Source organism: Corvus brachyrhynchos, unplaced genomic scaffold (assembly GCF_000691975.1).
Source record: "Corvus brachyrhynchos isolate BGI_N302 unplaced genomic scaffold, ASM69197v1 scaffold56, whole genome shotgun sequence".
Lineage (NCBI taxonomy): Eukaryota > Metazoa > Chordata > Aves > Passeriformes > Corvidae > Corvus > Corvus brachyrhynchos.
Window position 1 is genome coordinate 3,916,646 of NW_008238664.1, and position 15,425 is coordinate 3,932,070.

Consider the following 15,425-nt stretch of genomic DNA (forward strand, 5'->3'; position numbering starts at 1 on the left):
TGGAACTTTGCAGGGCACACTGCACAGGAGGGAAGCACATGGGAATCAGGCATGCAAGACAAGGTGTGAGGTCAGGGTCCTAAGTCCTGTAGTCTCTACAGCCTCTTCCCACACCTCATAAGCTGTGCTTAAGACCAGCTCTGGTATAGTGCAGCTGCGTAGCTTTTGCCTGATCTGCATTGTAGGTGTGCCTGGACCCTGTCTTACACTTTGTTGTTGCTGACTTAACTTTTCTTGTCTTGGTCTCAGACCTGCCTCAGCATTATGTACTTGCCTTGAGGTCCATGGACTCCTCAGTTACCACCACCAGTCCTGGTTTGCTTGCCTTGTTAGGGTTTTGTAGGACTGCATCCTGTCTGGTGATGTCACCATTCCTCCTGCCTTGCTGTTACCCTCAGCTCGTGGGTCACAATCCAGCAATGGATTCCGCAGTGTCCATGAGTTCTGCTGGACACTGGAGGATGGAGATGGGCCTAAGCTGCCTGCCCATCGCAGAGTTTGATTTCTGTTTACAGATTTCCATAGCAGGAACTGTTCTGTTTGTGTGTACCATTTTCTTACTGCAATGACTATGATTTCTTCATTAATAGCATGAAGCTTCTAGATGACTAAAGGCACATGAAGGTCTGAGACATCCTGAACTTTGATGTTAAAGACAGGGACTGTTCCATATAGACATAGAGTGAATAATCAGAGATGCACCAGTGGCAAGAGTACGAGAAAGGAAGAAATAATAATGTCTCTATTTTCTTTTTCAAATATAAAGTGATGTTTGAAAACACTGAGAAAGTGTGGGGTTTCTGTCAGTCTTGGTCTGTGTCAGCCTGTGGAACTGAATGACACGATATCCCTGGGGCCAAGGAGCTACTGGGATTCAAGAAAGGATTAGATATTCATAAGGATGCAAAGGTATCCATGTCTACAGGAGGGAAGCATGCAAACTGTGATGTCAGATAGGTGGATGATGAGACAGAGCACAATATCAGCAAGACTGCAGACAATACAAAACCCAACTTTGGTAATCCTGTGAGAGCTCTCACATTTCTAGCATTGAATTAAAGCTTCCTTGAGAAATATTTCTCCTTCCTTTGACTTTAGACTTTTCCTACACCTTCCTCTGAATCTTTCAAAATTGGCCACTGTCTCCAGTGGTTCAGGGCTCTTTATCTGTAAAAAAACATCTGTAGGAAACAACTAATGAAAAGTTAGTGGTGGCAGCATTATGATGAGCCCCCCATCACACCAGAGATGAGAGAACAGACGAATTAGGTGTTATGTCTAAGCCTGCATCACTGTTCCTATGAGAATGGGGCTCTGCAGGAGTTCTGAGATGCTAAGGATGGAGTCTGCATCAGCACTAACTGCTTTTGGCATGAAGAACTGACTGAGGCTGATCAAGGACTTTGATGTTCCCAAACTGGGGCAAAATATGTGAGTGAGGATTTGTACAGATTAAGTGTCACAAATGGCCTGGGGGGAAAGAGGAGACAGAAGGGCAGACGGTGGGCTTGGGGAAGTGTGAATGGGGAGGGGGATGCTGAGTGTGTGACAGCAGAGGGGGCTGTAGGCCAGGGCTGATGTTGGTTGTAGACTGAGTGGGAGGAAAGCAGGACAAGGTGGGGGACTGCTTGGGCAGAGGACTTCTTTCAGGCTGCCTGGAACTCTTGGTGCTCTTGGCTGCTAGGGGACTCTCTTGGGAAGGCTGTGCTGTGACAGGAGCCAGAAGCATTACTGCTCCTTCCAGAGCAGGCTAAAGCCATACAGCAGTGGGATGAGACTTCTAAGGGCACAGAGGTTTAAGCTCCTGAAGTTGAGGTACAAGGCTGTGCCTCGGCCAACCAAATCCTCCCCATCCCTCCCTACCCTTGGAGGAGTGAGGGGCTGTGTCTTGCTGAGACCAGGGACCAGTGGGGAGAAGAAATCACTCACCACAATTTCTCTCATCCAGTCCATTGGGGCAATCTTTGATCCCATCACAGGCTGGGACGCACAAACCGTTCACCAAACACAGGAACTCCCCAGGACAGGCTGTGAAATTACCAAAAGAGAGTAATCAGTCGCCAGTGACTGGAAACCTCCCGGCAACAGAGCACCATGGCTTGAAAACAAAGTGCAGAGTTGCACACCCTCCTGACCACACAAGCGTTGCTGCAGTGTGCTGGCAGCACTCACTGCACGCCCCAAAATCTGCCACGTCATCTGCTCTTGACAGGGGCATATGGAGCCAGGCTATGCACCAGGGGAAAGAGGGCTTTCCGTGTTTCACATTGTACCAATGGGCAATATCCAGGATAACCCCCTGTCTGGCACGCCATACCTCGGGGTCACTGCAGTTTCATGTCTCCTGAATGCCACGGGAAAGCTGAAACAGACTCTTTGGAGCTGTGATCAAAACTTACGTGGGACCTTGAAGGGGTTGCTGTTAGACACGTTGACAGGTGCATGTATTCAGGGACTGGTGTGCATTACTGGCACCCTTTAGGAGGGAGATGGTGAAGCCTTGGAAAGACAGACTGTGGGTGGCATTTGCATATGTGTGTATTTGTGTGCGGTTTTATTTATGTCTTGTTTGCACGGATTCCAAGGTGAGCAGGAAACAGCTCTCTCTAAGAGATCTTGTAATCAAAATTTAGCAACAAATATTGCTTCAAGCAGAGGTGCTTTCTCCTTGAATTCCCAAGGCCAGCCCGTGATATTGACATGAGGGTAAGATTTTAAGTAGCTTTGTGACCTTGGGTTTTGTTGCATGGATGCTCTAGCCACAAGAGGCAGGGCCACATGTGCAGAAGCAGCTTTGCACATAATTGCCTCTTCTTTTGGGGTCATCACTGGTGTCACTGGTATGTGAGCATCTTCCTGAACGGTGGATGGCACCTAGGGTTCCTGGGCTGTGCCTTGTGTTTCTCCTGGCACAAGCCAAGTGCAGAGGGGTTGCTGGTCCCCACCACCCCACTAAGGAGCAGGGAAGAACCTGAGCTTACGGTCAGATTGCTTGTACAGGCTGTAAGCTGCCTGTACGCCAGGGCCGGTTAAGGAGACCTGCGAGGTGAAGGTGATGGTGATGTCAGCAGAAGATGTGACTGGGATCCTCTCAGCGTAGGCTTGCAGGGTCCGTAGGCCACACAACCTGAGGGGAAACACAGGCGGGGTGGCTTGGAGAGGGAGGCAGGAGACAGAGCAGGGCAAGGGGGCTCAGAGGGGCTGAGGTGGGAAGGGGGTCACACAGACTGGGTGCTGTGGGGAAAGCAGGAATACAAAATGCCTTCAGTGTAAGTGAGATACAGAGTCCAGAGCGACCCTCCTATCTTTGCATATTTCCCACTTTCTGGCAAGCACTGAGATCTGGCCATGCAAAGCAGTTTAGTTCTTAGAATTTAAGAAGATTCTCCTTTGTCATCTTCCCGAAGAAGCCATGTTGTAGAAACTGTGGCACTGACAGTTTAAGAGAGGAAGGCAGGGAGAGAAAAAGTGGAAATCCTAAGCCAGGGTAACATAACCTCTTGATCAGACCCTTCATAGGAAAACAAGTTACCTCCACAGGAACCATGGAGAAGGCACTAATGAGATGGGTCGGGGGAGGTTTTGGAGGGAAACAGGTAATTTTACAGTTAGTGGGAGGAAACCCAAAAGCTGTAGGTCCATCTATCTCAGAGCTTGCTTTGAGGAGAGGGGAGCACAACAACTTCTCCATCCTTTGCACCCAGGTAGTGGTGAGCAGCAGCCCCAGCTACATATGGATGCTAATTGTGGGAAGTCCTGCAGGGGAAGTGGCTGCAGTCAAAGCAGGAGGATATGGAGCTAAAGGGAAGATTTGTACGGAGGTGGATGCAAGGCAATGGCACACACAGATAATATTGCAGAGGTGGTGACAGGCAGATTTGCAAACACAGGAGACGTGGGAGGACACCAAGGTTACACACAGAGGAGAAAACTAAGAAGCCTGATGCAAACAGCAAGACAGGGAAAGCAGGTTGGTAGCTCGAAGCAAATCTGTAAGAAATGTGTTCACTGGAGAGAGAGTGAACAAGACGAGCAGAAAAGCAGGAGGCACCAGCACCAAGAGTGGCCACTGAGCGCAGCTCAGTGTGTGGCTCTTCTTCTTCAAATACGGTGACTGAAGTGAGCAGGGAACCTGCAGAGGTTTAATCCCAGTTTTATCCCAGGTGGGAAGTGAGAGACAGAAACCAGGACCCCACCACACACCTTCTGTTCTGAATTATCCACTGGCCTTGGGTACAGGGCAGGTCATGCTTCTGTCTGCTGAGTGCGTAGGCGTCGAACCAGAGGGTGACCCCATAGTCGAGGGATGGGACCTGCAGACAAGGGGGTGCAGAGCAGAGGGCAGATGGCTCCCAGGAGCGTTACAGCACACTCCGTAAGTCAGAAACGAGCAGAGCAAATGAGAAGGCCAGACTTATCTGGCCACATTGCAGGTCAGAAAGAAGCACCCTCTAAGCTGGAGCTGTGCCACAGCCCAGGGTGCCTCTGCTGCTGGTGTCAAAGCCTGGCAATTCCTCTCAATTCCTATCAATGTGGTTCTGTTTTGAAGAACTCTTCTGGAGATCAGGTTTCAGATTCCTCCTCAGCTATGGCATCTCTGTGCTGGTATGCAATATTAGACTCCTTCTCCTTCAGAAACACACCTTATGTGGAGGTTGGGCAGGCTGCCACCCTCTGCTTGCTTCTCATGATGATCTGACTGAGAGCCCTGGCTGTACCCCCCACAATGTGCAGAGTGCTGCCTGGGTTTTGGGGATGGGATGGATGCTCTTGTGGGAGCTGGCTCTTACCATCATGTGCCAGGTGCACTGCGTGTTGGGCGAGTAGTAGCTGGGGTAGTGTGGGGTGCCGATCTTCCCCTGCAACTCCAGGCTCTCCCGCAGAGTTATGTTCACTTCACAAGCTGTAAATACAGACATTCAAAGCCCTGCTCTCTGTCAGCTCAGCCTCAGCCCGGGGAGGCCATGTATCCAGCCCACTGGAGGAGAGAAGGGACTCTAAGGCCTGATGCCAAAGGTGACTGGGGTGCTGTGCTGTCTCCCTTCAAGCAGCCATTTCTACCCAGCAACCTTTGTAGCCTCCCCCTCTTGTCCAGAGAAATGTAATGGTAATGTATTTTGCTGTCTTAGTGTCTTATGTTAGATTGACATTCATCTACAAGCGCGTGTGGATGCGATGTCCAGGCCACATCTGGTCTGTCCATGCGTGAGAGCTTGGCCTTCTCCTAAAGCATCACAGTCACTCAGGTGCTGCGTGCCAGCCCCTGAGCTGTAAAGTCTCAAGCCACATGCTAGTGTGTGAGTCCAAGCAAGGCAGGAACATGTAACCTGCCTTTTACTGACCACCCTTGCAATCCAGAGGGAATTCTGCCCCTAGTAGGGATGCAGGACCTCCAGGAGCTCTGATACTGCAGGAGATAACCCGTATTCTCCTTGTAACTACAGCCACCCTCCTCCAGCCTTCCTCACCTTCGAGGGGCACCGCCTGTGCTGAGAGGATGAAGGGGTCATAGTAGCTGTACATGGCTTTTTTCCACACAATGGACATGACAGGGCCAGATGAAAGGACTTCCACGATGGGCTCCTGCCGGCTGCAGCCATAGATCCTCAGGGGAAAGAGATAAAAGGATGGGAGTGAAGCAAGCAATAAACAAATAAAAGAGAAGTACGAGAAAGAGAGACAATGGAGATCTGTGTTATCCACACACAGCAGTTGTGAGGCACTGACTGAACCAAACAAAGGGCCAACAGTGACAGCTCCTGCTGCATGGCTGTGCGAGACATATCCCACATCAGTGACTTCAGCTCATCAGCAACAGGCAGGTTGTACATCAAAGAGAACCTCCTCTGATGTACTCTTGACACCTTCCCCTGCTGTGGTGCGTCGTGCCATCCTGCCTGCCTTCCCCAGCGTGTTCTCCCTGCTCGGGAGCTACCTACGAGGTGATGAGGTGTTTCTCCAGGGGCCCGGCTGCATCGTACATTGCCAGGCGGTCCCTGCAGTCAGGCAGAGTCCACTCCAGGAGTAGCTTGATCATGTAGCCCTTGAGGCCATGGAGGTGCCAAAGACAACTGGAGGCCAGGTAGTCAGGGCCCTCCAGCCTTAGGATGTCATCCTCCTGGACATAGCTGTACCTGTAGCAACCTGAAACAGAGGTGGTTGTAAGGGAAATTAAGATATGGGACTGTCACTTGGTACATCAGCGTAAGCCCTGTTTTAGGGTAAGGCTGACTCATCCCAGTGGTCTCGGTTTACTTTTACGTATGTTGTGGTGGCACTGATCCTTTCGTACCATTGCCCCAGTTTCTCTTTCTGTAAGAACTGTCCCCTTTTCCTTGGTTAAGCTAATACTACCTCAGGCTTTAAATATCAGCACAGCACAGTTATCTTCCACTGGCTTTAGGTTACGTTTTTACTTCTTTCTCCTCTCAGCCCTATATTCTTCCTGGCTTTACATCTCCCTCATCTGAATTCCAGGTTTCAGAAGACTTTCACACCAGGACTTTTGAGTAAATGTCAGCTTAAAGGTGAGCTTCTAATAGCACATCTAATGCAAGCTGCTAGACAGAGAACTCACAACACTGCCTGAAATTACTAAAAGCATCTTCAAACATTGCCAAGACAACAGACTCCTAAATGAGGCACATCCAGCGCAGAGCCACACAGGAAATCCCCACCCCACTCAGCAGTATTGCATGAGGCCTGGAATTAGCAGTGTGGTACCAGTACACCAAGCTATTTCACAGTTCTCATTAGGAGGGAGTCTGAGGTGGCTGCATTGCCCCTGGCAGCTGGTATCTCTGCCCAGAGCCATCCAGTACATAGCAGTCATGTAGTTTGGATCTGGACAAGCAGCAGCACTGGTGCTCCCCTGCTCCTACTCCCCTTCCCAGGATTTACAACTCCAGGAGGCAGATAAGTTTTCTGTCCCCTGTGAAAATCCCTCCCATAAAGTCACGAACTCAAAAGGAAAGGAAAAGGTAGCCTACCCAGAGTGGATTTCAGCACTACTATGTCTTTCACACTGGATTCTGTTAGAAAAAAAATATATAAAGGAAGATAAACAAAAGCATAAACTGGATAAAAAAAGATAATCTGATAACCTAGCATGGCAGGTGAGGACTCCCTTCCTTCCTCACGTAACTGGCTCACTTACAACTTCAGCATGGGGCATCCTGCAGCTACCCCTCTGTCAGCTCTCAGGGACCTGTTTCAGTCCTGCCTTCCCCAACCCATTTCTCTGGGAAATTTCTCTGCCCCTGACCCACATCTGGCAGCCCTAATTCATGCTTTCCAGCCCACCATGGGCTTCTCTGCCTTTTTTCCTGGCCCATTTTTGTGTGCTGTTCTGGGACCTCTTCCTCTCCCCAGGAGAGCTGGCATTGCTTCAGGCAGTCATCCCCCTCCTCTGCCAGCCACATCACAGGGCACAATCCCACTTCCCAGAGCCTTCACCATCTGCTGTCCCAGTTTAAAGAGTGCCCAAACACATGGGAGCTACTGAGGGTGGAGAAGGAGTCCTCTTTTGATGACCACTCTGCAATGGGCTACTTGACATCCTTATAGAGTCCACCTTTGGAGCAGGGAGTTGCAGAGAAAGAGACCAGCAAGGGCTACAAATCTGTGCAAAATACTCACGGGGTGGACAACACTTTAAGAGACCTGGGCTTTTCTCCAGCCTCCCAGCTGAACTGGAATCAGCCAGAGATCAGGTGCTACTGGGAATAATTGCCAAAATAAAAGGCACTGTGAGGTCAGCTGGGTGTGAGGACTGTTGTTGGGGGTATGCCTAGGTCAGGGCTTTGGCCTGCTGTAGTTTCTAAGCAATTCTATGGGGAGAGATGAGTGGTTTTGTCATAGGAAAAACAGATGTTGTGGAAAAGAGGATCCTGCAGGCATAAGGCAGGATCCTAGCGAAGCTCATGTGCTGTAGGGAATGGTTTGTGCAGAACTGGTAGTAAGTACTCTTTTATCTGAAGGTAATAAACCCGAGTTCCTGAAAAACGAAGTCCTGAAAGACTTTTGGGGAAGAGGGGAGCTGTGTTACTGGGGTGAGTGTGCCTGTTAGTAATAAGTAAAGCACTGGAGAGGTTCCTGTGCTACTCAGTGGTTTGCAGCTCTGTGTCTCAAGGCAGAGTGAATGTTTAGAGCTGAGCAACCCGGCAAGAGTCTGTCAGGAAGCAATGAAGTGCTAATGACCTGCTATGAGCTAGCTGTTTTTTCACTCTAACTGTACAGGGCAAATGAAACCAGAGGTTAAGCCATTGGCTGGAGGTCACCCTGGCTCAGCAGTATAAGAAGTTTCTGGCTTTTGTCTCAGTTATCAGACTGTACTTCTGACTGGAGAGGGAGGTAGAAAGGACTAGGGAAAGCAGAAGGAGCGGGATAAACCACAACTGGTGTGTTAAGTCCAAAATAGAAAGAAGTGTGGTCTGCTGAAATGAATAAAACAGTGAAACAGATGCAAAGTAAGTAAGAGGGAACTGGGAACAGCTAAAATTATGGCACCATCATTTTTATTTGTTTATGAGTTGCATTATGAAGTGAGCAAATAAAATGAAAATCCTAGATGAGCTGACTTGGAAGGATTCAGCATATTTCCTTGTGATATCTTTGTTAAGAAAGTTCGTTTAAATTGGCTGAGCATAGGGTCTGGTATGCTGGAAACAAATCATAAGTAGAAATAAGGAACTAATGGTAACTGTGGGAGGAGATGTCTTGATGAGATGCCAATGCAGCTTCTGACTAGGGTCTTAAAATGATTGTCTGGATGAGGGAGGGAAAATCATTTAGAGGAAATTGAATTTTCTTTATGGACACCAAAAAATGACCCACAAAACAATTGGGATGTGGGGGTAAAAGGTAAAGGAGGTATCTGTAGGATATAATAAAAGAAGCTTTATCTTAGAATAATGCAAGATAGCATGTCTAGGAAAAAAGAAGAAACCAACTTGGAGATGTAACATCTCATGGGAAGAAGAAACTTGGAAATAGGAGTCCCAAGAGGAGATAATAAACACAGTGTATTTTAAAACCTGGGAGATTTGGGACTCTGTAAGAGGGATCAGACCAGGCTGACAAGTTAAGCCTCATTATAAAGATCATTATAAATATAAATTCCATTGGACTTGTATGCATTGACTATAGCTACCTCCCTAGTCCTTTACCTAACACTTACTTTAGACCAGTTTTGCATGGGTGGCTTTTTAAACAGGCTGTGACCTTCACTGTGGGCAGCAATAAATAATCCTTAAAATCATACGTCAAGAACTGAAGTGACAATGATGCTTTGTCTCAGAGGAAGACTTAGTGGTGACTCAGATATGTTGCTTTTGTTCTCTCTATCAAATAGTCTGGAATAATCTCCCAAAGGAAAGCAGGAAACCTAAATGCTCTCTATTTTCAAGCTGAGCTGATCAAAGTCATGACCTGTCTAAGATCTTGCTCTACAGAAGCCAAAGCTGATGGCTGAAAAAAAAAATTACCTATCTGATCATGGTCAGGTGCATCTCCAATAATTTTAATCCTTCAAAGGAATTATTTTTTTTTTTTAACATCAAACTTCAGTTTTTCTCTATCAGGAAAAAATGTGAGTAATTGTATCTCCTGATCCTTACTATTTCCCTCATCCTCTTCAAATTTTTTCTGTCTCCTTCAATAGTGAATCCTGGCCTTTTCTCCTAACATTATACATTGTGGAGCATTTCTGAGTGCTCAGGCCACAGCTGGGCAGCTGGTACTTACCCAGGAGAACCAGAGAGTCTGGGTTGACCCTGTACTCCGTCTGGTAGGACAGGCTGCCTGAGCTGTTGAAGCTGGTGGAGAGCTCTTGGTGGAGCACTGTGTTTACCCTCTCAGCAGTTGCTTCCTTCTGCTGACTCTCAGGGATTTGGAGGGTGAACCAGAAGAAGAAGGTCAGGGCTCCCCCCCTAACAGAGAAATAGCATGTGAAATATTCTTGCTCTTCATCTCCAGAATTACTGGAGAGAAAAACCCGGGAGATTAACCCTCCCCACTGTTTTTCCACAATCAGACACATTTGTGTAGACTTTCCAGTTCTGCTGCTGTGACCCAGAGGAACCTCTTTGAGTGGGGCAGGAGAGCTGCAATGTCCATGGTGTGGTGAGTCAATGCTCGGTGCTTTATCGGAAGAAGCCTTTCTATGCCATCTGGCTTTAGTGATGACCATATGAGCTCAAATTAATGTGGTAATTAATCAAGACTAGTCTAATGAGTAGTCTAATTTCAGGTAGAAATGACCTTTGAGTACTACTGACCAGGGGTTGAAAATAAAAGCCCAAGACTTTGTCTCATCTCCCAGTGGTGACAAGTGGATGATTTATGACCAGGAACCTTACCACAACCCATTAATGCTGGGCAGGCTAAAGCTGCAGGAGACTGTGACTGGGAAAGTTCTGTTCAACCAGCTGGCAGAGAAAATTGGCTGGGGGAGGGCAAGGAGATGTTGAAACACATCTTTGTTCAATAAAAGGCTGGAGGAAGATGTGCAAGCGAAACACTTCTTTCCCCAGTTGAAAATGGAATCACATCAAAGCTGGAATGTTCCTCAGGTGAAGGACTGATTTAGGGGTGTGGTTTTCATAGGAAAAAAATCAGAAGCAAATGACCATCAGTCTGGAAATTATTTCTGCTATCCTGATCTACTGTTATGACCTGCAAAGCTGTAGTCCCACATCTGTCCCATTCCACTGTTATCCTGTTCCCAGGTGGTCCATGCTTCTTGGCAGGAATAACTTTTTCATGGTGCATTCTGGCCTCTCCCTTCTGGTGCCTAGAGTCAGGCCATAAAATAGCTTTCTTGAATTAGACAAATCAATTTCCAGCTGCTTAGTTTCTACTGACAATGCCAAGACAAATTTTTTTTTAATCTCTTCCCAATGATTTTTTTTTTGCTTTCTTGAACTTTTGCCTCACTGAAAAATTTCTCAGTTTTGGCTTTTCATCTTGACCTGGGATAAACAGGAACACCAAAATATCCCCAGCTCTGTTATGCTGAAATCATTCTGAATCTGGACTGTCCAGCCTAGCCTGGAGCTCATGGAAGGGACTGCAGAAGTTTGTCATGGGCAGATTTCAGTGAAACCAGAGTACAGTTTACTGGAAGCTTTCACACACAAACAGGCAAATATGCTGTGGGTGCTACTCACCCAAAGGCATACACCGTGCTCGAGTTGTAGTATCGACCCAGCTCTGTGGCACGAATCAGTTCCTTCAGCTGCAATGAGAATGTCGTCTGAGAACTACAGTGCAATGTTAGAGTGCCTGACCTGATGTTTCATCCCTCTTGCCATACAGGCAAGTGTGCCCTTGGATGGGGGTGCCTTACCCCTTCCTCATTCTACTGACTGAGCAGCCTCAGGGCTGGCTCCGCTCATGAAACTGCCCTCACCATGTTCTGGAGCTTAGCTGACTCCACCCAGAAGGCTCTGGACTCCACCTGCCCGAGGTCCGGGGAGTACCGGCGGTTGAGGACCTGGAGGCTGCCACAGTAAAACTGCAGGACAGATGGCTCCAGGTGCCATGGTCTGTAGTCTGCCAAGAGAAGACACTACTGAGTTACCTCAGTGATACATAGGAAACAGGGGGTTACCCATGTTTATGACTACCCAAAGATCCCCCAGAGTCACCAATGTGCTTCAGGCTGGGCATTGCTTTGACTATCCCCCATCCACCTCCTGCAGGGGGAAAAAAACCTGTGAATTTTTACCTAGGAAATACCAGGTGGCTGCAGCAGCTCCAGCCAGCACAAGAAAGGCTATCCCAAGGGGCACATAGCGGAGGCAGCGACGTGAGTTAGTCTCTGATTTGTCATTTGAGAGCGAGCTGGAGTCTTCCTCCTGTTCCTCGGCCTCCATCAGGCGCGTCTGGTGACACAGCATGCCAAGGTCAGGCTGGTTTTTCTGTTTCCCTTTACACCCTCTCTGGAGGTGTTATGCCAAATCTGTCCTCCTCTCCCAAGATCTACAGCCCCAAGAGATGACTGTGCAAACCATGAAAGACTTTGCTCAAAGCAAATGTGGGTAAAACTGCTAAATCAGTGGGATACAGGCTTCCAGGACACTGTCCTGTCTACATCTCTTGGCAATCCCTCAGTTTTCAAAGGCATTCTCTGGGTTTTGCCTCTGTCAAAACCGCAAATGAGTACAATAATGAATTCCTCTGAATACAAAAGTGTTGTCCCCCAGGCTGGGAATTGTTTTAAAACTGGTATTTTATTGATCTAGAAATCGATGCAGAAGAAAACCTGTGACCTGAAATGTGAGCAAAAGTTGCATGATCCAGCCACAGCCTGGGAGCCTGAAGTTGCACTTTGCCTGCCATGCCATTTTTATCTTGATCCCTAAAAGTAAGCAAACCTTGCCATTCCCACCAGACCGTGTGTTCCCAGGCAAAGCCAATGCTGGCACTGGCTCAATAGCTGAGCTAATGAGAAGAGAGCACCTGAGTTACATTCAGCCCTTCACCACCCTCTGCCTGTGCCAGGGGACACCTTCTGTTTTCCTTTACCCCACATCTCCCCCAGGCTGCTTCTTTTGCTTCTTCCTGACTGCATCCCTTCTGTCAGCCTCACACTCTGAGGATAAGAAATACCTTTGCCTGACAGAGCCACACTAATACTGGTTTTGTCACCAATTTTCCTCCTCCTTTCCCCTGCCACCACGCAGTGCATGCCTGCCCTCAAAGGCTTTCTGCATTTCTGTTTTGGAGGGAAAAGGGATGTGAATGCATCTGCATGGGAGGACACAGAAGTCTTGTGGAATGCTTGTGTCCTGTCTGTGTGTCTGTGAGTCATCTTTGTGCCCAGTGGTGCACGTGAACCTGGGGAGAGGAGTGCATGGGAGGGACTTGCTACAGCTGAGGGAAGAGGTGGCTGGCCTCATGTGCATTTTAGCCCATGTGGATGCCACTGAGCATCACCTGATAAGGGTGAGTGGGCTTTTCAGCCTCCTCCCCACCAGTTGCAGAGCCCCAAGCCCTCCAGGCTGCCTTGCAACATGGAAACACATTTGCAGAGTGTAAGCACCAGGTAACTCACTCCAGAGCATTATGCCCAGCCTGGTGAACACCCCCACCCGGACAAGCGGTCACACATCCACTTGCTGTAACACACCCTTCCAGAGAGGAGGGTGGCACTAACAGGCCCAGCACAGACTGCCCTCCCTTGCTCCTTCTGGGGCATCTTTCTGCACAGCCTCTGAGAAGGATCTGCTCCCCAAGGAGCCAAGTTGGGTAGTCCAGGAGGGCAAGGGCACTTCTCCGCTACCACAGCATCCCTTCAGAAACAGCAGGCATAAGCACACAACCGCAGATGGAGGGGCAGGGGAGGGAGGGCAGGAAGCAGCAGAAGAGCCTCTTTGTTAGTAGATTTGGTGGCAGGCACTGGGGTTTCCCCCAGAGCTGCAGACCTACCTCTAAAGCCTGCTGCTGCCTGTGAGACCTGGCCCACACCCCTAGGCAAGCCAGCTCACACCTGCAGGGAGAGCGGGAGAAAGCAGGACGTCTATTTACCCAGCTCAAGGTCTCCTCAGTGATCAATAACCCCGTGCCATGTCCCTTCAGCTCGGCCTTTGTCCTGCACCGTCCTGCCGCAGTGGGTCAGCGTACCCTGCACGATGGCTTTTTCCTTTTCTGAAATTGAGGGTTTGGAGGCTTAAAGTGGGAGAAGATCTGCAGGCTGAGCAGGGGAAGTCCAGAAAAAGTCAACGTAGGAGCACCTTCAGCTGTGCAGAGAAGAGCAACCCAGGAGACGGGTGCAGATCGCTTACGTTGTCCTCCTCGGGGGACAAGGAGTTGCTGAGCAACTGCTGTATTTCTTAGGCACCCTCTTTGGTCTCATCGGTGTGTGCTCCCCTGCACAGGGATGGAGCAGATGCTGGCTGGCAGATGTAGATGGCTGGAAAGAGGGAAGACAGCAGTAGACAGTGGGTCTGGTTGCCACAGTGTTCAGGCGGATGAAAGCAAAGCACAGTGCCTCTCAGTGCCAGCCTCAGAGACTCGCTCTTGTCTGCTTGCAATTCCCGCTGCCCACTCTCCTGACACGGGGCTCCCCACACTCAGCTGCACCACCACTTATGCCTCCCTGCAGCATCTGCTATTCTTCCAGCCCCAGGTCCTCCTTCTCAGCTACTTTTCCTACACAACCTTCTGCTTGCAGTCCTGCAGGTCTGTATGTGCCCCTTTGTTTTTCACAAAAAGAAGAGACACCGCAGCTAGAGCAGAGTAAACAGAGTTATTCTGTCAATAAATGGGTGACTCCTGACCCAGGGCTGAGCTCCAGCCAGTGACATCGACCTGGGGTTGAGCTCATTTGAGCCAGGGCTCACTTGGGCTCATTTTGGCAGCTGGGCAGGGATAGATATTTTCAGCTCTGCCACTGGACCAGGTTTTGTCTGGGAGTGCATGAAGACCAAAAGCCATTGCTGTAGTTGCCTCATGGTGGATTTTAGTAGATAAACATTAAATGTAGATAGAATGCTGTAGTGTTTGACTGGGAATGCTTTCAGAACTTCTCAAGAGATTTGAGACCTGGTTTCACTTAAAAAAGTTACTTTGAACTAGAATTTCCACAGATAATGAGTGACTAGCTGCATCTTTAGGCACACATGTATTCATATACAGCTTTTCTGAGTTTATGCTATGAGGGCTTGCCACAGTGGGTCAGAACCTATCTGAGGGTATTTCTCAGTGCCAAAGACCTTACTTTTTTGAATTAAATTTTCCTGGAAAGAAGATTCGTCCTTCTCTGGTGTTTTCAGCAGAACAAAAAAATGCAGAATCTCAATCTGATCTATCTAAGCAAGCATACCACATCTATCACCACAGGCTTTTGAATCAACCAAGGACCCAAACCCTTGATCAGATGTGACTTCAGAGGAATTCTTTTACTGCAAGTACCCCTTACTTTCTGTTTCTCCACAGTAAAAAAAAGGAAGAGATGTGGGAGGAGGCTGAGAGTGATATCTATTTATGAACAACGTATCCTGGAAAGGAGATGAGAGATGTGACAGCTATCTTTGCTGTCTCTAGGCTTAAGATAAAGAGAGGACTCGTGCCTGTGGCTGCTAGCTTGATATTTTCTACACCAATATTTTCCACACAGTGCTGTTATTCAGCTTTGGTTTGCCTCTGGTACTGATGGACACGGTCGTGGCGTGTTTCTGTGGGTTTGTGAACTACACACGGTGTTTTCGTGGGCTCGAGAGGCGACTGCTCCCCGTGTGACATTTCCAAAGAGCTGTTGGGAACCCAGCAGTGAAAGGTCCCCAAATCACTGAGAGTGTTACGAACTCTGGCATTTGCAACCTGTGTTACTCACATAGGAGACCACATGATCTCGTCTTCCTGGAAGAAAGGTCCGGTTATCGCCAGATCTGACGCTGAGCACTTCCTGCCGCAGTGTGTCA

The 15,425-nt window shown here is 48.6% G+C and overlaps 1 protein-coding gene across 1 annotated transcript in view; it reads right to left on the reverse strand.

The window, feature by feature from the left end:
- Window positions 1-13,524, reverse strand: part of TMPRSS6 (transmembrane protease, serine 6) — a 17,820-nt gene extending 4,296 nt beyond the window's left edge. Inside the window, 14 exon segments of the mRNA XM_017738026.1 lie at window positions 1-2; window positions 5-19; window positions 1,930-2,028; window positions 2,982-3,127; window positions 4,204-4,313; window positions 4,791-4,903; window positions 5,469-5,605; window positions 5,940-6,144; window positions 6,990-7,031; window positions 9,745-9,929; window positions 11,169-11,236; window positions 11,411-11,553; window positions 11,729-11,885; window positions 13,432-13,524. The exon segment at window positions 1-2 is cut by the window's left edge and continues 91 nt beyond it. Coding sequence (XP_017593515.1) covers window positions 1-2; window positions 5-19; window positions 1,930-2,028; window positions 2,982-3,127; window positions 4,204-4,313; window positions 4,791-4,903; window positions 5,469-5,605; window positions 5,940-6,144; window positions 6,990-7,031; window positions 9,745-9,929; window positions 11,169-11,236; window positions 11,411-11,553; window positions 11,729-11,876 — 1,413 coding nt within the window. The 5' untranslated portion in view covers window positions 11,877-11,885; window positions 13,432-13,524.
- Window positions 13,525-15,425: the final 1,901 nt, after the last annotated feature.